Source organism: Periplaneta americana, chromosome 2 (genome assembly GCF_040183065.1).
Source record: "Periplaneta americana isolate PAMFEO1 chromosome 2, P.americana_PAMFEO1_priV1, whole genome shotgun sequence".
Classification (NCBI taxonomy): Eukaryota; Metazoa; Arthropoda; class Insecta; order Blattodea; family Blattidae; genus Periplaneta; species Periplaneta americana.
In genome coordinates this window covers 29,247,442-29,270,749 of record NC_091118.1, presented here as the reverse complement: position 1 = coordinate 29,270,749, position 23,308 = coordinate 29,247,442, and the positions used below count along the sequence as shown (strand labels likewise).

The 23,308-nt window shown below is 36.0% G+C and overlaps 1 protein-coding gene across 4 annotated transcripts in view; it reads right to left on the bottom strand.

Annotated features, from left to right (window-relative positions):
- LOC138691533 (zinc finger protein 182-like) overlaps positions 1-23,308 on the bottom strand; it is a 77,586-nt gene that overhangs the window by 11,000 nt on the left and 43,278 nt on the right. The window contains exons 1-4 of one of the 4 annotated variants that reach the window (XM_069813586.1): positions 13,342-13,829; positions 11,702-11,790; positions 10,864-11,001; positions 10,292-10,368 (exon numbers count right to left, since the gene is read on the bottom strand). In XM_069813586.1, coding sequence (XP_069669687.1) covers positions 10,292-10,368; positions 10,864-11,001; positions 11,702-11,788 — 302 coding nt within the window. In that variant the 5' untranslated portion in view covers positions 11,789-11,790; positions 13,342-13,829. Of the gene's footprint in view, positions 1-2,294; positions 5,981-10,291; positions 10,369-10,863; positions 11,002-11,701; positions 11,791-13,341; positions 13,830-18,523; positions 21,186-23,308 lie in introns of those variants that run through there. The other 3 variants (XM_069813619.1, XM_069813578.1, XM_069813630.1) reach the window with 3 other exon arrangements.

The following is a 23,308-nucleotide window of genomic DNA, read 5'->3' as shown; positions in this document are numbered from 1 at the left end:
ATAAGCCTTAAGGGTTCAATACGGAAGAACGACGTAACGTACGTTAAGTTGTTATTCCAGGGAACGCCTCAATGCAAAGTTATTTGAGAAAATGTACAAGAAGTTGCTAAAATAATTTCCTATCACTTATATAGGTTATAGAACATGCTAAAGGTGCCTCAGAACTAATTTTCTGGAGACCCAGAATCTGGAGTCCCTGTTTCTGCGACAACAATCTGACATTTACAAAATTTGTCAAACAACGCATATCATCATCAACTGTGAACTGTGAACAGAGCTAAAGACACTCTGATATTCCCTACATTTTTTTCTGCCACTACAAGAATGTGAACAAGTCATTGTAAATTAAAAGAGCACTTAATGGAGGCAAATTTAAAGACGATCAAGTCATTCATTATCACACACAGAATACACCCTGTATGTGTTTGTGTGTGAGTGCGTAGTTAAGTTTCCGGTTCTTTGTTCGTAGGCAACCTGTATTTTGTATAATAATACTTCAATACGGTAAATATATGAAGGGTTCAGAACCATAGTGGGCCAAGCGCCATTTACTAAAACCAAAGAAAACAAGGGTTAAAATGAAGTTATTACTATAATTCAATTGAAACATATAGCAAGTAAAATAAAGTATATACATTCAAACTAAATGATATGTCAATCTTCATTAAACTACGGTATTCACTTAACTTCAACCCTTGCTTTCTCCGTTTTTAATGAATGGCGCTTGGCCCACTATGGCTCTGAACCCTTCATGTCAAAACATTTCTACAGAAATGCTAGATTTATCGAGTAAATAATGTTTCATTATACAATCAACTCTCGATTATCCGCAATATTGCAGTTAAAACAATAATTCGATGGTGTTTGGGTAAAGGGAGATAAATCATAAAAATTAGTTTTGAGATGAATGAAAATTAAATTTCGGACCCTTATTGAAAATAATTTTCTACATCAATGCTAGTATTGTTTTTATTTTATTTTATTTTTTTTATTATTATTATTATTTTTTTTTTTGCCGATCCAGTTGTAGAATTTTACTTTTTCATTCACCTGGAGAACAAAACTTCATTTGCACAAAAAATAACAACTCCTTTTACCCGTACACCAACGAATTAATCCAACAACTTCATAAAATTAACTATTTTATAGGTTAAAATTAATCTTAACAAGTAAACACATTCTAGGGCTATTTTAATACTTTTATTATTAACATTCACAGACACATTTAAATACAAATAAAAAATAGCAGAAAATAAGCAATAAACTAAATTAGCAGCTACAAAAAGAGATAGATTACTCAATTTGACAGCAGTAAATAAAAAGTTCTAATCCGGTGGTGTTAAATTTAAAAAATTCATTTCGTGTTTTATCTGGAATTATTTAAAGCAATGTAACAAAAATTTCACAAAATATAGGTTCATATGTTGTAAATTCACTGATCTTTTCCGATCAAGATACCACTACTACAGACCAATATGTAATTTTTTAAACTTGATTTACGTAATTGTATTGTTTCTTTCTATCATTGTTAATTTTTATGGTGCCATTATTTCTTGTGGCCCTATCGCAATAGATCTTAATTATCACAATAACATTATGAAAGAACGGTAAAATTTTCAGAGTTCTAGATTAAACAGTTCCTGGGGAAATGGAAAACTGGTGCTCTCACACCCCACCACTAGTTGGTACCACTTTTGATACTAAAGCAGCAACGTTAAAAAAACAAATTCTGCCAACATAAGGCGCGTAGATTTTACTAGAATTCGAGACGAACCATAATCTTCTAGTTCCTGAGGAATTGAATTTTAGCTGAACGACCGCTCACAAAAAAAAGGCCGTGCAGTAACATAAAGAGTACACTAAAGTGAAATAATGAGAAAAATAAATTTTTTGTTTTTAATTTTTAGAAAGAAACTCCTCGCAAAATTTCAGAGACTTGCGTCCCTTATGACACTAGTTTTGGCAGCTATTTTTAAAGATGTGCTAGCTTTAAATGTCTGCAGTCTCCATCTACTCTTTAGCTCCACTTTCCTCGGTTTTTAGTTTTTGTATTTTTGCCAATGTTCAAAACACATCACAAATGTTGAGCTAACTGCATGAAAAATTTTTTACGGCTCATTCTATCGGTACTGTATGAAAGTTTGCATGGATATGTCGATATAATTTCAAAGAATTTCTTTTTAATAATTTTTACAGACCCAGAAACAATAATTTGGCCCCTTGAATTTTTCCAAGTTCCAGTTATAGCATACTGCACATGCTCTGTGCGTACTGGCAATTTTTTGTTTCGTATCTGAGCTCCAGAAATATAAACAATTTTTTTAGACAAAACTAATGCACACACTTTAAATTTCCATACCAATTATTATTAACGACAGCATTTTAAAAATATTTATGAAATTTCAGTTTAAGAATAATTTTTATCCCTAGTAATTGATATCTGAATTGGTATTTCCTTTACCGTTCTTAGCAATGTGAATAGTTGCTTCATTCACAGCACTGAATTAATTCTTTTTCCATGACAACCAACACATTAGCAACAATAAAATCCATACATTCATTCATTTATAACATCACATACAATACATTACAAAGGAAAGACATACAATTTAAAATTAAATTTAGATACCAGTAATGAAATTTAGGTAACAGTAATGGATAAAATAATGTAAAGCACACGAGAGTAAAAATATTTTATGCGCTCGTGGAAATTATCACCCTCGGCTTAATCTTCGGGGCTAAACTTTCCACTCATGGATAAAATCTAATTTTACTATCTTGTATTAGAAATCACTGTTATATGAGGGGTGAAAAACAATCAAAATTATTTTTTATGAAACACTTTAAAAAATATACAACATATTTACCAACCAAGCTGCAGGTGTATATGTATATTATTTTTATGTCAAATAGTGTGTTCAAAAAATGAAAACTGTATTCTAATTTTCAAAATTTAACTTCAGTGTAGCTTTAAATATGTAGCAGGTATATTGCGATACAAGTGTGATAAGTGGATTATAACACAATCGAGGAAACTGTTTGAAAAAAGAGGCGAAGCAGAAGGCTGCAAAAGGGTATCTGTCGGATACAGGGGGGAGAACCATTAATCCTTCCCATTGAAGGCTTTAAGGAACCAACCTGGACAAATACCCAATGTCCCATCCCTACCTTCCCGTGGTGCAGCTGTTAGTAAGCATAATTTTACAAGCTGAACTAAAGGGAGGGGCTACTCATCAATTAGCACTGGTCAGCTTGATGAGTTAATGACTGAATTTGGTATAATTTTCCTCTATTCAATACCTAATTCCCTCTTTACCCTTCCTATCCAGTCCTCTGACTGAACTCTTACTTTCTTCGACCCTGACGGCATTAGAGCATTCGAGGCCTAGGGGTTCATTTCCCTGCCCTTCCTTCTCTTTCTACTGTTCTGTTCCTAGTGCTGACCTGCTATGGCACTAAAATCGTCCTCCAGTGGCTTAAGGAGGGAAAGCTGGTGACCAACAAGATCTCCCAGCTAGGTCCAATGGACCCGTCGACCAACAGCAGGTGTGGTCCTCCAGACATTCTGGGGGTTGTGTGTGAATGAAGTAGCCACCAAAACGTTAAAATATGGTGTTCACTTAAATCGGCTACAACTTGCCATATTCACTCCAATATACCAATAAATGGATTCGGAACCCCTCAAAATCTGTGCTTCAGTGGCTGGCCATGATAATATCTTTGAAAAATATTGGAGTGCAAGAGGTCAAATGACTTTATTGTCAAACGCCTGGCATTAGAAAACAACAACAACGACATATTTTCAGTTTCCTCGATTATGTTACGCACTTAACGCATGGTTATCACACACTATTTTTTGGACGACCGTCATTTAAATAAATTTGGTTTTAATTCTGAATATTGCATAAATTTCTTTGATAAGTAAAAATTTCTCGCATAAGAAAGTCTAAATGTCGTTGCCAAGGCAGTATGTAGATTATTTTGTTTCAGTGTAAACAGTTATTGTTGTTTCTGGTAATTAAATTTGTATTAATCTCATCAATATAATGAGTTTAATTAGAAGTTTTGTTACCATTTTAAGATTATGGTGAAAGAATTCGTTGAGGATTTAGTGGATGAAGAGGTTGAAGAAGCATAAACAATCGTTGCGCTAAGTTAATCCCGGAAAAGTCTAAAAGATGATAATATGAAAAAGTACTTTTTTTTCTAAGTAAAAGTTCCATTTATTTCTATTTACCGCAGTGTTATTTCTTTTGTTTGCATAGCAACCAGAGAACGTGCGGTATTGCCAACTTATGAAGGATGTAAACAACAGTGGTAAGTAAGGGAAAAAAGGCATGATCGTCCAAAAAAAATTATGAAAATACTTACAACGAACTAATATTAATGAAACATTTCAAATTAAACAGAAAATTTCAAATATTTATATGTCATAATATTTCATTTTCTTTCACTAAACACCACGTTTCATACGGTATGGCATAGTTGCGCCCCGCGGTCATTTGGGAGGCCTAGGCATGGCAAAGTTGCGCCCCGAAGAAATCAGGTAGCAGAATGGACATGGCATACTTGCGCCCGAAGAAATCAGGTAGGAGAATGGACATGGCATAGTTGCGCCCCGATGGACATAGTACATAAAATAAATAAATTACTTAAAAATATTATACTGGTGGCTGCATTGAAATCAGGTAGGCTAGCATATGACAAATTTTGCTATTTAAAATAACATTTTTTTATCGATCTCACACAATAAATGAACTGCATTTTTTGTTTGTGCACCGATATTTTAACCCTACGGTACAGGGTTCCGCAAATTGAAACTTGGAACCATTGTAAATTGTTAACTCTTTACCCTTTTTACTAAACTTAACATTCATTTTAAATTAACCTCACTATACGCCACAGACGGTGTGAAAGTCACTAATAAAATGTCAAGACAGCTAAGGCTCCATATTCGAACGACTCACTCATTTGAATATGTCAGTAAAGTATTGCCAACTTCATGGTGTTCATTTTTACGGTAGGCTATCGATAATCGCTGCATGAACAGTAGAAAAGCATTTAATAAAGTACTGCCAACTTCATGGTGTTCATTTTAATAAATATTAAATCGAATAAGAAATCAATAAGGTTGGTTGATTACGAGACTCGAGTTTCCGTAGTGTCTTTTTCTCTACCTGTTTCTTCGGGGCGCAACTATGTCATCCCCTTTTCTCTACCTGATAGGAACGGGGCGCAACTATGCCCACAAAACAGGGACCCTTTTTTATCTGCTGCATCTTACCTGACCGTGGGGCGCAACTATGCCCTGCCCTTTTCATAGTCCATTTAAATTTTGACGATCTAATCTGTTCTTTTTGAAGGAAAACACTTTTCCCTAATTGTTGACTGTAGTCTTCGCAAAACCATTTTGTCAGTCAATGAACTATCGTCCTGTTCCTCCAGGTAATCCAGCAGGCCTTGAACGTGTAATAGCGCCGTCGCGTGCGTCATGTTCACCGGCACAGGTTCCACTTCTCGCACTCTCCTCTCCTTGCTCTTGATCTCTAAGACGCCATGGCGCTGCTTGAAGCGCGTAAACCAACCCGAAGATGCATCGAACTCCCCCTCCATTCCCAGGGCTTCAAAAAAGTTTCTGGCCTGTTTCATGCAGATGGGCCCTGACACAGGCGTCCCTCGGGCCCTTTCCTGGATGATCCACTCCAACATCGCTTTGTCCAGCTCCTCATACGTCGACTTCTTCATGGTCTTTCGTTTCATCATGGCTCTTGTAGAATCAGACGCAGATGCGAAAGAAACCAACTTCTCTTTCTTCTTTAAGATGTCTCGTACAGTAGAATCACCCAAACCATACTGCAGAGCTATTTGCTTCACCGTATACCCTGTTTCAAGTTTCTGTATAATCTCTAACTTCTTTTGAATTGACAATACTAGACGTTTCCTTTTTCCTTTCCCAGCCTTGATGACAGACAATAATGCGCTATAAACACAAACAAATCCGCGTCTAAGTTGACTGAAACAACTGAAGCCGTATCTGCTTCCTTTTTGGCGTGAGGAGGGGAGACAATAATATTATTAGACTTCGTTCCATGATGTCTGACAGGCGACGTAAACATTTCCAGCAGAGAGAGAAGGCGGTCTGAAGCGTTCGTTCATTCTACTCTCACCCAACTTCGAGACAAGCACGGAATAAGACCTCTGCTATTGGTTGAATAGCAATTACACTTTTCTCCTCCTTGCCGGCAATGTTTACTTCGCCTGTCAGACATTATGGAACGAAGTATAAAACATTAACTAACATATTAATGATTACAAAATATTGAAACATTGTTGATAATCGAGAGTTCACGGTACATTTAAAGTAAAGAAATAAATATACAGTATTCACAGAAATTTATTCTTCTATGTCCATCATTTATAGAAGGGCTAATCATAAAATAAATTTCTGTAACAAAAATGGCAATGTGGTTATGGGATTTGTTTAAAACAACTACATAGGTTCTATTGCTCTATTAAAATGAATACAAACAGCTTGTCATCAGATTGCAGTTTATTCCATTAGACTGATTACGGGAAAAAAACACATCCCTTCTGCTCAACAACCCGTGTATGATGATTAGACTCGCATGATGTTATACGAGAGCATTGAACATTTAACGAGAATTCCACTCGCTCCATGAAATTAGTTATACACGCTTTTATGACTCCACATTTAATAATATAAGGTTTTAATTCTGTATATTTTAATATTTTTATTGATTTTATTGTGATCATCATCTTATAGGCAACAATATATTTGAGATATCCATACAAGGGGATCGACTTTATATAACTATGTAAATTCACATTGTTTTAAATTAAATTTGTTTTTAACATTTTGACAGGACATTTAATATTGGTATGGATAATACTGTCACCATTTCATTGTAGTCATGGCATTTTCAAATGTAAATCTTGTTTGTAATTGATTTTAGATGATACTTCTATCTTGCACCTGAAGATGTCCCACTAGGAGCGAAAACGTTAGTATCAAGATAAAATAGGATGTAATACATCAATAATTTTCTTTCATATGTAATTCATTGCTTAAGCCATATTGACGGAATAAATAATCAATCATATGTTGATATATGCTGTTTAAAACAGTTTGAAACTACAAACTTTTTCTACATTGTTTCCGGTTAAATTGAGACACTTACAGCGTTTAGTGAGATTTTGAATACCGCAGTAATAAAAGTCTTCCGCCTGTGACTGAAGCTAACCTACAATGCTGGACTGCTGGACTCTTCATCATCGTGAAAGCGCTGCGATGCAAGCCACTTCGTATGTACGAAAAGATTATAATCACTATAGACGATTCCACGTTAAGAAAAAAGCAATGAGTATATGGCGCTATTTCATCAAATGACAGTTGTCATAGGAACGCGTACTACCACATAGCTTCTACAATGTACTAGACAAAGCGTATTACTAGCGAAAGAAATGATTTCGCGCCCTACATTTATGATTGGAACCTGCGAAGTGTGAACAACGGTGCAACCCGAAAAGTAGCAGCTGCCGAACCTGCTGCCCGCTACTTTTCCATGCTGCGCGCAACTTAAAAGTAGCGACGTGTGAACAGGGTTCTCAGGGTTGCAGCCGCAGCATTTTTGATATCGGTTTTGTTGAAACTTTTGCTGCGGTTGCGACCAGTGTTGCCACCCAAATGTGCCAATGATACTTTTATTGTTTGGATATATTTTAACGTTAAATGTGATGAAAATAAATTATTTGTAACAGTTATTAAATGCACAACACAGTCTGAACATAATTGCTGACGATATAATTCATTTTTTAAATTTTCTGTAGCGTAGTTTCAAACAGGAGGGTTGCCAACATTGATTACGTGAATATGCTGTTGGTTACCATTTAAGCACATAGGCGTTTTTAAAAGCTTTATAGTAAAATAATGCCAATTTCTGAATACTAGATACGACAGAAAAGCAAATAATAGATAAGGAAGCTTTCGCATGAGTTTCTTAATAATGCGAACATAACCACAGAATGTATATTGAGAAGTCAACACGGAGATGGAAACCTGCAGCATGACTGCGGCTGCAAAAGTAGCGCCTTGTGTGTGAACAGACTCACAACCTCCAGTTGCAACTTTTGCAGCACTCGGGTTGCGCAGCACGAAAAGTAGCGTGCAGCGCGCTACTTTTGGCTTACGTGTGAACACGACACGCAACTTTTGCAGCTGCAGTACAAACGTTGCGCAGCAAAAGTAGCGATGTGTGACCGTACCTTAAGGGTGTATATCAGTTGCGCGCGAACTGCTTCGACGTAAACAAATCAATTGCGCGCGGGCATTCTCCATGTAGGCACATCAGTTGCGCGTGGAGACTTTCTTATTAATGAAGCAGTTTAATTGGCTGGTAACGTCGAATTATTTGGTGAAACTATTACATTCGTAACAATGTTCACAAAGGAGTGCACGTTTAATGTCTGCCCTGTAGGTAGATATTTTTAAAATACAGGTTAAGCACGTGCAAAATAACAATTTTTAAAATTAAAATTTGAAAAACATTAGCATCTGAAACAAGATTTTTAAATGTCTGACTGCGAAGTGAAAAAACATAAAACGTGTGTACGAATTTGTTCCTAAGGATACATCCTTCAACAAGAAAAAATGTCACGTCTTTATCATCAGAATTTAGCTATTCTTTTTATTGAACACCCGTTTTATGAAATTTTGTGTGGTATTTCTAGTCCATCCTATATAATTAGGTTAGCAATGAAAAGTTAATTTTATTTCTAATGTTATAATCTTATGATGAAGACGATTATGATGACTATTTCGTTTATATGACGTCATTCCATTTTCGACCAATGAAGTGTAATGAAATTTTGAATTCCAACCAATCACAGTCAGACTTTGCGATAATTTCTGCAGCTAGATTTATCGCTATCAATTTATCGCATGGTCGTTCTTTTGTTTAGTCGTTGTCGCCAACTGTTTCCCCGTAAATTGATGATCATGAATACATTAAGATGCAACTACGCGGTTAAACTTTTCATTCAACTTTAAAGCAATGAATGCAAGATTGATATTTAATATTAATTAATATATTTACGCAGTGAAGACCACGTTCAAAACGGCGCACCATGTAGACACAAAATCCTTATGCATCTTAATTGAACGTACCTTTTAAACTTGATTCTATTCTTCCCAGATTGCACGCATACTCGATTGGAATATTGAACTGTGTAGATGCAGCTTTAGTTCCGTTACACACTACAGCGAGAATGCGTTTGTCGAGCTATAAAAAATGCTTTCGTGTAGCACTCACTGTAAGTAACGGTCGAAACAAGGCACAGCTGACATTGGTCCTGCTTCCACAGGTAGGCCTAACGTAACCTATAAAATTGTAGCCTATAACATTTGTATTGAAATTAAACAATTAATAGACGTTCAAATTTATGTAACATCATCGCATATCAAACTCAAAGACCTTGCATAGTAATAATGTCTTTGATCAAACTGCCTTTCGTATGGCGTAATAGAATTCGTGTTTTAATTAGGCCTATCTATACAGAGATGGCTTCACTGTGTAGCAACATGTCTCGCTGTGAATACATAAGCATTGGTATATAGCTGTCCCCACTGTTACTGTTAAATTAAATTATGATTTCAGCAGATAATGAAAATGTATTTGTTATAATAATAAGAGAAAAGTGCAGTACATGTAATTAACAATGTTAAACCTGTATTTCGATTTTCGCAATTGGCATTACTGAATAATAACATCGAATTTCTTTATTGCAATAATCGATATTCATCTACGAGTATTTCAACTTCACAATGTCTGAATAGGTTAAGTATTCGTTAATATACAATTATTAACATTTTGTGATCGAATTTTAGGGATATATTATTAAAATTTTTATTTTATTCACGAAATAGTCCTAATAAATGTCACTCGAGGTCTGAGATTTCCCAGATAAATCCACGCGCTTCGCTCGTGGATTTATCGGCAGATCTCAGACCTCTCGTGACATTACTACAGATAAATCTGAACACCAATCACAAACTATGCCACTTCCTACGCAAGAAAATTCAAAGGTGAATTCAAGAAAACATCGACTGCATCACCTTTTATCATCATTTCATTTTTCAGCACGCACGCTTAAATCTAAGACTATGAATTTTGTTCACAAGCGGGAAAAACATCGTAACTTTAAGTCTTAAACGTCTATAATGAAACAATGAAAGACAAGTTGAAGATGAAGATACACTCTTCATTGCACTCACCTATTAGAAGAGCCACCTTCCTCTGTTTTTACGTTCACCATCTCCTCCTTCACTATATCAACATCACAAGATTCTTCCTGCAAAAGAAAAGTGTCGTCGTACAGTGAACATGAGAGAGAAAACAGAAAAAAAGGGCGATTCATGAGATTATCATATATAAAAATATGTTTTTATCATATTATATTTTATGCATTTCACTTCAAATATCATTTTGCAAATGGCTTACTGCTTAGTTTTTTTTTTTTTTCAACTAGTACCTACTCGAAGACGTAAACAAACGAAACCACTTAATATGTGCCCAAATAGGCTACGATAAACTTCAATTTTGTGCACATCACACAAGAACATTATTTAGGCAGACACACTTGTCATTATGTATATCAGCAAGCAAACATGAGTAAAAGAAAACATCAAGCTTTCGTTACACTTTAAATTACAATTAGGACTGACAGAATAAAATTTTATACAATGAGGAACAGAAAAACAAGCGAACATCAGAAGTTAGTCTGTTTCACCATTACAGAAGGACGAGTTAAAACCAAAGTTACGAAATCATATTGAATACTACTCACCTCAGGTTCATATTTCACTGCAGCAAACGAGAAAGAAAAAGAAGTGTTTTCACATTTCTCCACTGAATCGTGATCAGAGATGGAGTCCTGGGACTCCATCTTCATTACATCCATGTGTTGGAATAGCAAATTTTCTTCCTAAAGAAAGGAAAAAAAGTGTTAATGAAAAATACTAGGCCTACATATCAGTACCAGAAAAAAAGCAACCCTCACTCACGTAGAAAGAAACAAACTACTGTCTACTTGTAATTTTATATTGGATCATATGCGTAACAGAAATTCAATTGTACATCTCCCCCCGTTATTAAAATATCAAAGCACTCTATGTTTAAGTGGACGGAGTTCCGCAATAAGAGGCCAAGCGCCAAAAACCTGTTTCGAGATATTGGCCATTGAAATAAATCTCTTTTTTTTATAAAACATTTATGCAAGAGGTATTATAGCATTCATACTATTACAAAAAAAAATAGCACAAATAATATAAGAAAAGACTAGCCGATTTTTAATAAGAGACCAGCAGTTAAATTAATATTTCAAAGCAAACTAAATAAATGAATTTTATGCAATAAACGAATTTTTGCTTATAAATAGCAGCAAAATCCAGATATCGCATTCTTGATCTTATCCGAGTTAAATTAGGCTGCCATCAACATATATGTGCAAATATCTCATTATTTCAAATTGTCGGTTGGTCTATTATTGCGTAATTCCATCCAATTAAAATACCAAACCACTCTGTGTTTAATTAAAGCACCAAAATCACTCTATGTCTAGATTTCTGTATTTTCAATACATGAATTTTACTTCATGAAAAAATAACATTAGTCGTATACATTACCGCAGACAAACGGTCTTCTATATTTATATCATTCTCTGGTGCAACTAATGGGTCAACTTCAGATTTCACTTCGATATCATCCATCATAACTGGAAAGATGGATTAAGAACTTGCACTTCTGAATTAAATGAAAAACACACATTATGCATGTACTTATAAATACCTTTTTGGGGGGAAAAAATTAACCGCATTGCAAAGTAGGGTAATTCTTTACAATTGCGCTACCAAAGGAAGATGTAGGCTATAGGCTACCTATCTACCTGTCTATCCATAGGCCTATCTATATACCGACGAAAAGTCGTAACTAGTCAAACCTAAGGACCCGTTCACACGGTATGGGAATTTCTCGAAACGGACATTTATTCCAATCGAATTCTTGCGAACAGCAGTGTAGACAATGTTCGATTTTTCCCCGTACCGGTATATGTATAACGTAAATTTTATTATGCATGGGGGGGGGGGAAGTACGTACACTGCTTTCCGACACAATCCATTCCAACAAATGCCCGTTTCGAGAAATTCCCGTATCGTCTGAATGGGCCCTATTCTGTCGCTGATAATAGACCTTACAAAAACTCACTTTTATCTATGTAGCTACCCACCAATAAGCTTACATTCAAAACATCCGATGCAGCCTCTTTCACAGGAAATTTCCACCCACATTCCGGTCAGAAATTGGTGTCGCCACATGACTCAACTAGAAGCCAACAAAGTATAAACTCATCCTACCTTTCTCTAGTAGCGCAATCGTGAAGAAATTTTTTAAATGGAAAATGGGCGTTGTGTGTATAGCCTACTTGATAAGAAATGCATTGGGAAAAGGCTATTAAATGCATTGAAAAGTTCTAAGTAGAAGCTGATGAAGTTTGAATTGTCAGAAAATCTAAGTAGATTACGTTTTTATTTAACGACGTTGCATCAACAGCTACACTATTTACCATTGATGAAAATGATAATGGTACATGGTATTCGAAGAGTTGAAACAGAAGATTCGCCATGTGTTTACCTGACATTGGATTTACAAATAGGGAAAATGTCGGGAAAACCGAAATAATCAACCCAAGCGGGAATCGAACCTGCGCCCGAAAGCAGTCCCTGATCAGTATGGATTTTTTTTATTGGATTATTTTACGACGCTGTATCAACATCTAGGTTATTTAGCGTCTGAATGAAATGATGGTGATAATGCCGGTGAAATGAGTCCGGGGTCCAGCACCGAAAGTTACCCAGCATTTGCTCGTATTGGGTTGAGGGAGAACTCCGGAAAAAACCTCAAGCAGGTAACTTGCCCCAACCGGGATTCGAACCCGGGCCACCTGGTTTCGCGGCCAGACGCGCTGACCGTTACTCCACAGGTGTGGACATCAGTATGGAAATGCACTATCACCTCATCTACGCCGGTAAAGTATCTAGCGTAGGTATCAACGTAATCAACTTAAGATATAGTTACATGAAGAAACACTTTGATAGGCCTACAAGTATAAACAAATTGAACAAAAGCAAATTGCTGTAACAGTTCTAAAAAAGATGATGATGATGATGATGTTTACTGCAGAATCTATGAAAGATGTGTTTCATGTAAGATAGTAACAACACGATGAAGCATTAAGGGAAAAATAAAATAGGCATAAAATACTTACTTCACAATTTCACGTTGTTTCTTTAATTCCACAAAAACAAATTCGGCACATTATTCAGTACAAGTGTAGCCAACACTGAGAGCGGCATTAGATGAATAATAAAAGCATTACATGGCCCTAACAAATAAACAAAACTAACAATGATAACCTTTAGGCCTCTATAGGCTAATGCAGTCTCACTTTCCTGCATACGATTTCATGTGTATGTTACTATTAGCTATATGACACAACACAAGATCAGCTGTAAAATAACTTTTATAACAGTGATTATTGTAGTGAAATAAATTATTTTACTTCCTAATTCAGCACTTCGTGGTGCACCAACTCTAGTGCAATAATATGTGAGATTGTTTATTTGTAGTAAATAATGATATTATCCATTAGCCGTGATTGCAAAGCTGCCAACATTAACGTAATATAAGTTTGCGGCATGACTGCAGAGCTACCAATAACGTAATAATAAACACTATGCATTGCATACTTACTGTGCTCCGCAGGATGAGACGAAGGGGGTTAATGCTGTGAATGTATGTTGATGTCATAAGGTCACACACGTGGGTACTCTTATCTCTATTGGCTAGCTCTCACAGCACAAACCATAACATTGATACAGACATATTGATACTATCCTAGTTACAAAATTAGATCACAGTTAATCTCCTGGTCTTTTAATCTCTTCATAAAGGAAATAACATATGCAGGAGAGCGCATGGTTTTTAAACTGGCGTTATAACGGTAATATTATCTATCTACTTCGTTCCAATAGATGACGCAATAGTAAGCACATTCCTTTCACGGTTGATCTCCTGGTTGGAGAACAGTACTGTTTTTAGATAATCCGGACGTTCATTGCCGCCCTCACATAAGTCCACCATCGGTCCCTATCCTGAGCAAGATTAATCCCAACTCCCTCAAATCCATTTTAATATTATCCTCCCATTTACGTCTCGGCTCCACTAAAGGTGTTTTTCCCTCCGGCCTCCCAATTAATACGTATTTTGAGATTTCATAACAAGCTATGTTTCACGGTGATGGGTTTTTAGCCCTTCGCCCAACCTCCAAGCTGAAGGACTACGGTACCCCTTATCGGCTGTCCACGACAATATATTCTCAGCTACCCTCCAAATCTGGAGGCCGTTCTCCTCTATCCGCAACCTGAGGACGCGCCATGCCATGGTGATAGAGACTCATAAATAAATAACTATGCATTGCATAACAAGTAAAATACTGTGTGCCCAACAAATAATAGGTCACGTTGAGAGATAGAATTCTCCCAGCCTTTCATTTTCTCCCCATTTAAGTAACGGCAGCTTTGACAGACTTATCAATAAGGATGGACAACGAAGCAACCACATGAAACAAGAAAGCAAAAACAATGGAAAATCATTACACATAAGTATTTTGTTTTTATGTGTTTTCAGAATATTGTTTTGAAATAGTAAATACTAAATAATATTTATACAGTTATCAACTTTGTGAATCATGAGAAAATTAAACATTTATTTTTTTCCTTGCTGTTATTTATACTCGCTGTAACATCTCTGGTCATATCGCGAGTTTATGTTCTGTGTGAAATCCGAAGGCCTGTGTACTATTGTTGTGAACTAGATGGCGACTGTGTATTTATGTATTAATGATTTGTTATGAATATGATTTCGGCGATGAATGAGTCCGGTTGATATTCAGGGATGTTGTGGCCAGAATTTCCTGGCATTTGCCTTACGGTTGAGGAAAAACCCTGAAAAAAAATCTAAACCAGGAAATTCAACCCGACTGGGAATCGAACATCAAAATTAGAGGGAACGAAATTTGAAGGAAAAACACGGAATTGAAAATAATCAACTTGCCAAAGTAAATTAACCATATGAACAATGTAGTTTGGAAGCAAAATTTTTAATTGAACAAATTCAGACTTTCGGGAAACAAAATTGTAAATTCCATTAAATGACGCTGAAAATCTTCATACTGATATTTAACAAGTCCTCAATAAATCTCAAATAAGACTGTAATATGCTTGTTATGTTTATAATCTTCGTACTCGAGCAGTTATGCAAAATTAATCAAAGAATTTTCACAAAACACAATGCTTAGTAATGGAACTATTCATCATTTAATAGGACTGCGAGGCGAACCTAGCGGCAGAAATGACGCTCAGAGACCCACTCTCGATCGTGCTATGCGCCAGCTTGTATATAATCTCGTAAGCAACGGTCCTTACCCTCCATGCACTCTACCCATTACAGCGAGTGCTGACAACCACAGCCTTAGGAGAAGCTGACAGTGTTGAATCTATTAAATATAGCAAATTAGTCTATATTAACTCAATGAATTTTATGTCGAAATTAGTATGAGTAGATGCGTAAATACATATTTTAATTTGTAATTAAAAATAAAAGTACTGCATTTTTTTTAGAAAATTATAATTAAATTTTAATTAATTGAATCTAAAATATTAAGCCCAAGATGTAAATTTTTTAAGTGCTATTGCATGTTTCTTATTTTAGCGGGCTAGTTTACGCTCTTTGCCACAGCAAACGTCTAATGTTCTCTCCTTCCTCACACACACACAAAAAGAAGTACAGTTCTTCTCATTTATTGTGGAAATATTATTTCCTTGCCTTCTTCGATTCACTTCCTTCCTTTAAAAGCGAGATTCTTATTAAGTCGCCGCTGGTAACTACGTAAGTCAGTACATTGAAAAATGTCAACAAACCCTGCAGGTACAGTGAACTAGAGGATGGGGGTTGAGAAATCGCGTACTACAGGTTCTAAATGTACTACGTTTTCCGACCGCTGTCACATAGATATCGTTGTTGGAGTCTCTGCCAATTTCGCGATCCGGCACAAATCTAAATGGCATCCTCATGTTCCGTATTTAATTATTTTACGCCAAAAGTTTCAGCTCTTTGACATAGTAACGAATAACGTTATCTCAAACCCTTCATACGAGTGTAGCATTTGTGATTCTTCTCTCTCACAAGCAAACATGGGGCAGATAAAAAAGTTTTTTTTCACCATGTTAATAATGATACAAAAAAAGTGCTTATACAAATTTTGGCCATTCGACCGCTGTTACAAGGCCGTAAAAATTAATTCGCCATGGGCCGTTAACAGAAAGGAAACACAATTTCATTGGAAAAATTTATCGAAACAGACACAGCAATTGTTGAGCTATTTTTCAACATATTCCCCACCGGTATTGAGATATTTGTCATATTATCATGGGATCGACAGAGAGGTGCAGACGGCTGTCAAACGCTGGTTCCGATCCCAGGCGGCTGACTTCTACGACACAAGGATACAAAAATTGATCCCATGGTATGACAAATGTCTCAATTCCAGTGGGGGATATGTTGACAAATAGCGCAACAATTGCTGTATCCGTTTCAATAAATCTTTCCATGCAATTGTGCTTTTTTTTTTTTCTGTAAATGGCCCCAGGGAAAATCATCTTCTGGACGGCCTCGTAATTGCGGTCGAGTGGCCAAAACTTGCATATGCATTTCTTTTGACATTATTAACATGGTGGAAGGAAAAAAAAAAAACTTTATCTGCCCCTGTCAGAATGTTTGCTTCTCAGTTGTGATAATCTATGACACTAGTGCCTTGCCTTTACTAACATTTCGCTCGTAAATAGTGTGTCTGTTGGGTTTTAGTGTTCAAGAAGAGTGTTTATTTTTATCATGTGTAATTACAATAATCCCCTTGTATCCGCGGCGGATACGTGAAACAGCGGACAATAGCGATCACTGTAACTACGATAGGGAGTAATTAACAAATTACAAACAGTAAGACACTTGGAGGAAATATAATAATAATAATAATAATAATAATAATAATAATAATAATAATAATAATAATAATAATACATTATTATATTGATGAACACGTGCAATCGCGCTCTCTCTCTCTCTCTTTGTTTGAACGCATTTTTTTTTTATGAAACCAGATGTCAGTATTCTTTCTCCAAGTGCCCAACTTGTGAATTTCGTGGTTAAAATTCATGAAAATCAGTAGGCCTATCATATGAATACAGGTTGGGCCCAAATACATTTTAACACCTATTTCTTTAAACTTTATAACTCAGTCTATTGCAGCGTGCGACTAAATTCTGCACTTTCTAAATAACTTTTCAGATTAAGACGCCAGGCGTTAAAATACTACAAAGAATCGGGTTATGCTGTATCAGAGACAGGGTCACAAGTTGCTTGCGTGAATACGTCGCCGACAGAATTGCAGTGACAATCAACATCTCTTCCTTCCGGGTACTTTGAAAACCCGGTATACCTTCGCTGTGCTGGTATTCCTGAAAGTAGCCATCATAAATGCATTGGGAGTAAACATGTTCGTTGCTATAGTAAACATCTTGCTCCATCGTTTGAAAGCTCCCATTTGAGATGCACATGCTTCCACATTGTAAATTTTATATCTACTCAAAATAACTCGCGAATTATTTCAATTTAATTTGTCGACTACTAATTGTTTCTCAATTTAAATTGTAACCTGGCTCGCTATGAATTGTTTGACACCACAGTGAACGTTCTATCGCTTCGCATTCCCGCGTTACACTGCCTCGACTGCCGCGCGAACCGCCAGTTCATGCAACTTTACTCCTACCGCGTATCGCTAGATGTCGTCACCCGCCCCAAATCAAGATCACGTTGGATACATTGATCTTTCGTCTGTCGATCGCCGTTTACTTCATTGGAATATTTTTTAATTTTAATTTTATTGGGTTATTTTACGACGCTGTATCAACATCTAGGTTATTTAGCGTCTGAATGATATGAAGGTGATAATGCCGGTGAAATGAGTCCGGGGTCCAGCACTGAAAGTTACCCAGCATTTGCTCGTATTGGGTTGAGGGAAAACCCCGGAAAAAACCTCAACCAGGTAACTTGCCCCAACCGGGATTCGAACCCGGGCCACCTGGTTTCGCAGCCAGACGTGCTGACCGTTACTCCACAGGTGTGGACCTCATTGGAATATGTTGTGTAGTTTAGAAATTATAGACGCGACAAAACTGGTCTGAAAATTTGTCGTTCCACTTCCTGAGATGGCACCCTAGTACTGCACTGAATTTACAGACGCATCCACGGCAAAAGATGTCATCGAGGATAACCATAGATAACTAAAGCAGTGGATAAAGGGGGAACACTATAATTACAAAAACTCCAAAATGTAAAGATTGTTGCTTCTTTTATTGTATGTTCGAGAAAATAAAAGAAGTTAAACATTTTTTGCACGATCGCATTTTTGTTGTGTTTACAGCTATTGTAGATACTGAAAATTAGAATTCCCACACAGAGACTTTTTGCTAGGGTAATCAATCTTCATAACATAAAACTACACAGAAAGAGACCCATTACAGTGAACTTACTGTTGCTTAGTTACCTGACGGCCTTATCTCTACCAGGTTAAATAAATAAATACTAAATACTAATTATACAGATTCTTTCATAAGTAACGAGTCTATCGAAAATCCAACTATTTTGGATAATTTTTTGAAATGATGTTCATCCCAACGAGAAACAACCTTTCCCGGTGCCGTACAGTCGATTTGGAAACAATCACCTCCTCCCCTCGCCGCCAGAGGTGGCTACTTATCCATGTGAATGTGCATTTGATGCCAACTTAAAATGACCTGGAGCATATCCTTCTATACGCCAAGGACTTAATATAACCTGGAGCATTGCCTTCTATACGCCAAGGATAATGGCATACGGTCATGCCTATACCCATTGTTGTGATAGACTGGAATGATAAAATGCCACACAGCCGCTTAACGTTATTGTACAAGAGAAAAATTGCTACCTGGTTTGAACTTGGAAATACTGTCGCTCAAATTAAGTGTTTCCAGGCAGATGGATCGGTCGCACAGGCCCAATTTTTTGGTCTCCACGATCACCTGATTTGACTGCTCTGAACTTCTTTTTCTGGGGATTCATCAAGGATCTTGTCTATGCGACTAAACTACGCACCATTCCTGAACTAATGGAATGAATTGAATACATGATACAAATGGTTACGCCTGACATGCTCACCAGAGTCCATGAAGAGCTGATACGTCGCTTACATTTGTGCATTCAGCAGAACAGAAGACATTTTGAAAATTGTAGACCGTAATTTGGCAACAATTGAAACTATTTTTATATTTATGTGCTTTAATAAAGGTTTAAAACACTAACCATTCTTTCGTTTAATAACTCTGGTGGCAAGGGAAGGGGATGTTTGTTTCCAAATCGACTGTACGGCACCGGGAAAGGTTCTTTCTCGTGAAGATGAACATCATTTCAAAAAAATATGCAAAATAGTTGATTTTTCGATAGATCCGTCACTTATGAAAGACCCTGTAGTATAGCTTTGCGAAAGCTTTGGAATAATACTGCTTTAAATGTTCAATGCTTTTAATATGTTGTAATTCCAATTTCAAAAATATGACTGTGGGAAAAATGTTGTACAATACGCGTTTGTGAAGTGCGTTACAAAATCTCGATAACTTAAAAACTCGCTCTGCTAGTTTCTCGAACTTTTCCTCTATTTTGTAAAAAGCACTTCTCAACCTTGCATCGTAATATCGATGACCGAGAATCAGACTGTTCCAAGTCCATTTTACTATTTTTTTTTCAGAAGAGCTATTTTAAGCTCTTGACATTCAAAGCTTCATGAAACAATTTGGAATAGCTTCATAGCAACCTTATGAAGAGGAATATTTACAATTTTGTTCGATTCATATATGCAGACAAGAACTGGAACACAATGAAACACAGATTTCTTTTTCTTCTTTTTCCGTTGTAAATCTATAGCATCTATTAGATGCTTTATGGTTGTGCTAACAGATGGAGTTACTTGTCAACAATGTGACGCTGAAACGTGTGTTCAGGTTACTGAACAGAAACAGACCTGATGTATTTTTATATTTGTGATGATTGGTTAATTAATATTAACCCGGTACACTCACAATCACATTAATACAAATTTCCAGACTCTAGACACCCAGGGAATTCTTCTTCTCCAAGAAAAATTCACCGAGAGCCCAGCCCGGGAATCGAACCCGGGACCTCCCGATCTGGAAGCCAGCATGCTGACCAACAGACCGCGGAGGCAGTTCCAGATTTCTTTCTTATAAAAAGTTGGACTTAGAATACTCTGGTTCTCAGCCATCGATATACTACTACAATTCTCATTTCTGAGGTTTCTCGTCCGAATGCGTTAGTTTGTGTTTATTACGAGCTTCGATTCGAGTGAAACCGACGCCACAGATGTCACATTTAAAAGGCTTGTTGCCAGTGTGTATCAATTTAAGAGCTGCAAGGCTCTGTCTTTGTCTAAAACTCTTCTCACAGAAGTTGCATGTGTACGGTTTTTCACCAGTATGGATGAACGTGTGAGCCACAAGAATCTGCTTGTATCTGAAACTCTTCTCACAAACGTCACACTTATATGGCTTTTCACCGGTGTGTATCAACATGTGCGAGTCGAAGCTGCGCTTCATCCCAAAAACCTTCCCGCAATCCTTGCATATAAACGGCTGCCTGGCCGCGTGTATTGCGGTGTGCGCTACGAGGGCCTGCCTTCGTAAGAATGTCCGTTCACACGTATCGCATTTGAAAGGCTTCTCGCCGGTGTGGATTAGCACGTGTTCCGCAAGAGTGTGTTTTCGTGTTAAAGTTTTGCCACACACTTTACACACGAAGGATTTCGATCTCGTGTCTGTGAGATCCTGTTGCTCGAAAAGGATTTCGCCACAAGATACGAATTCCGGGCTCATTTGGTGCTGTACTGAAATACTGCAGTCGCCATTTTCCTGAATTCTCATTTCATGACAATGCGGCCGATTAAACCTGTAAACACGAAGATTTAGATTTATAACTGTGAACTCTGATATGATGTATTAAATGCGTACATCAGGCATGTCAATTGATGTCCATAGGAGCAAGTGCGCGCTTTAGAGCCCAGGAGAGACTGAGCGATTTACAGCGGAAAGGAAAGAGACAGTCAAAAGAGGTGGTATATGCCGCTTGGTCCAGCTATATACAGAGATGGCCAACACTAATTCAATAGATAAAGGGAAGAGAACTTATTAAAATTGTATCCATGTTAATTTTTAGATTTGTCTGAGAAGTATAAGTGCATTATAAGAATGTAAGTTTTAATTATAATGCGCATTTTTCACAAGTTTGATTTTTTATTCAAAAGAAATATTTTCTCAACTTCTTTTTATAGAAAAGTGAAATTTTCAGATATAGGCCTATTTATTTAGTAGCCTTACAGAATATTTTCGTAAATATAATATACCGTAAATACGTATTACTGAAGATAATGTATTTTAAATTTTGAAAATATTCGCATGGAAATTGTTTGTAAAGAAATGAATTAACAAAGCAACTACTGTTACATCATAAGCAAAAGATATGTGCCCATGAGTTGTAAAAATGTCAGCTCTATAGCTTCAGCACATTTCGAGAAAATAATTTAATATTCTGATGATAGGTTGCTCACCAATATCATCTTAAAAGCATAATGTGATAAGAGTTTTGTTATGAAATATTTGTTACACTTAAAACATATACAGCACCTAGGTAACTTTGTTTTGTACTGTAATATTGTTTTGATTCGTTTATTGATTACTTTTATAAGGCTAAGGTACCATCAATATCAATTCCAACTTATCATGCCATACTTAATCTCTCTCTCTCTCTCTCTCTCTCTCTCTCTCTCTCTCTCTCTCTTTGGGGGGATATCACTTTCTTTATGAATGATGTGTTTCATCCATTTAGTATAGTTGTACTACTATAGAATTTATGTGAATATTCCTTCTTAACTTTTTATTATGTTATTAACATTTAAAACGCAAGTGCAATATTAAGAAATTGGCATTAGTACCTTTGTTTCACAGACAATATAGATAATATCAAACAGAAAGAAGCCATATAAAAATAACGACATAACATTTCAATTTCCGTTTGAAGTTTGTTCACCACCGTTTTCTTAATCCAACAGGCTGCTTATTCATATACATGACCCTTCCTCTTTCCATACTTAGCGCTTGATGCCCGCTCACGACGTCAAGGTAAGAAAAATGCGCTTGCTTTGACATCACTGCTCTATAAAGTCAAAACCGGGACGCAGTCATAGTGACTAGTCTTATCGATCACTGCTCTTACTGGTCGTGTTATTTGAATAACTACATCTTTGTGTTATTATTATATTATTATGACTAGCCGTACCCGTGCGCTCCGCTGCACCCGTTAGAAATAAATACAAAGTAATTACATAATTAAAATAGGACATTTTATCCAGGGAACATTCGTGTTTGATAGAAGGATAAATCGTTTAATATGTTACTTAATTTAAATTGTATTTAAAATATTAAAATGCGATCATTTTGATCCAGAGACACTCATTTGGTGCAATGACAATTCCTTTAACATGTTTCTTAATTGTTATTACCAATTATTTTTGGAAAAGCGAAAATTAACAGAAAACGTTTGGCTACAGATTTATTATTATGTTTATATTATATTATATTATATTATATTATATTATATTATATTATATTATATTATATACTATACCATACTATATTATATTATATTATATTATATTATATTATATTATATTATATTATATTATATTATATTATATATTATATTATATTATATTATATTATATTATATTATATTATATTATATTATGTTATGTAAAAAGTGTGTTGATAACAGATGTACTCGAATTAGAAAGTTTTTAATTTGTTGTGGGAGCTCTTGAATCTCAGGAGGAACAGCTTTTACAACAGCGCAACATAATCTGCTTGCCTCATTACCCAATTTTTTTGCATTGCATTTATTGCATATGTATTTTATGTATTTTAACACGATTCAATTGAGCATAGTTCAAATTTGAATTATACAATAATGGATTTCTAAGCTAACGTACTATTATTGCATACTAAATCAATACACTC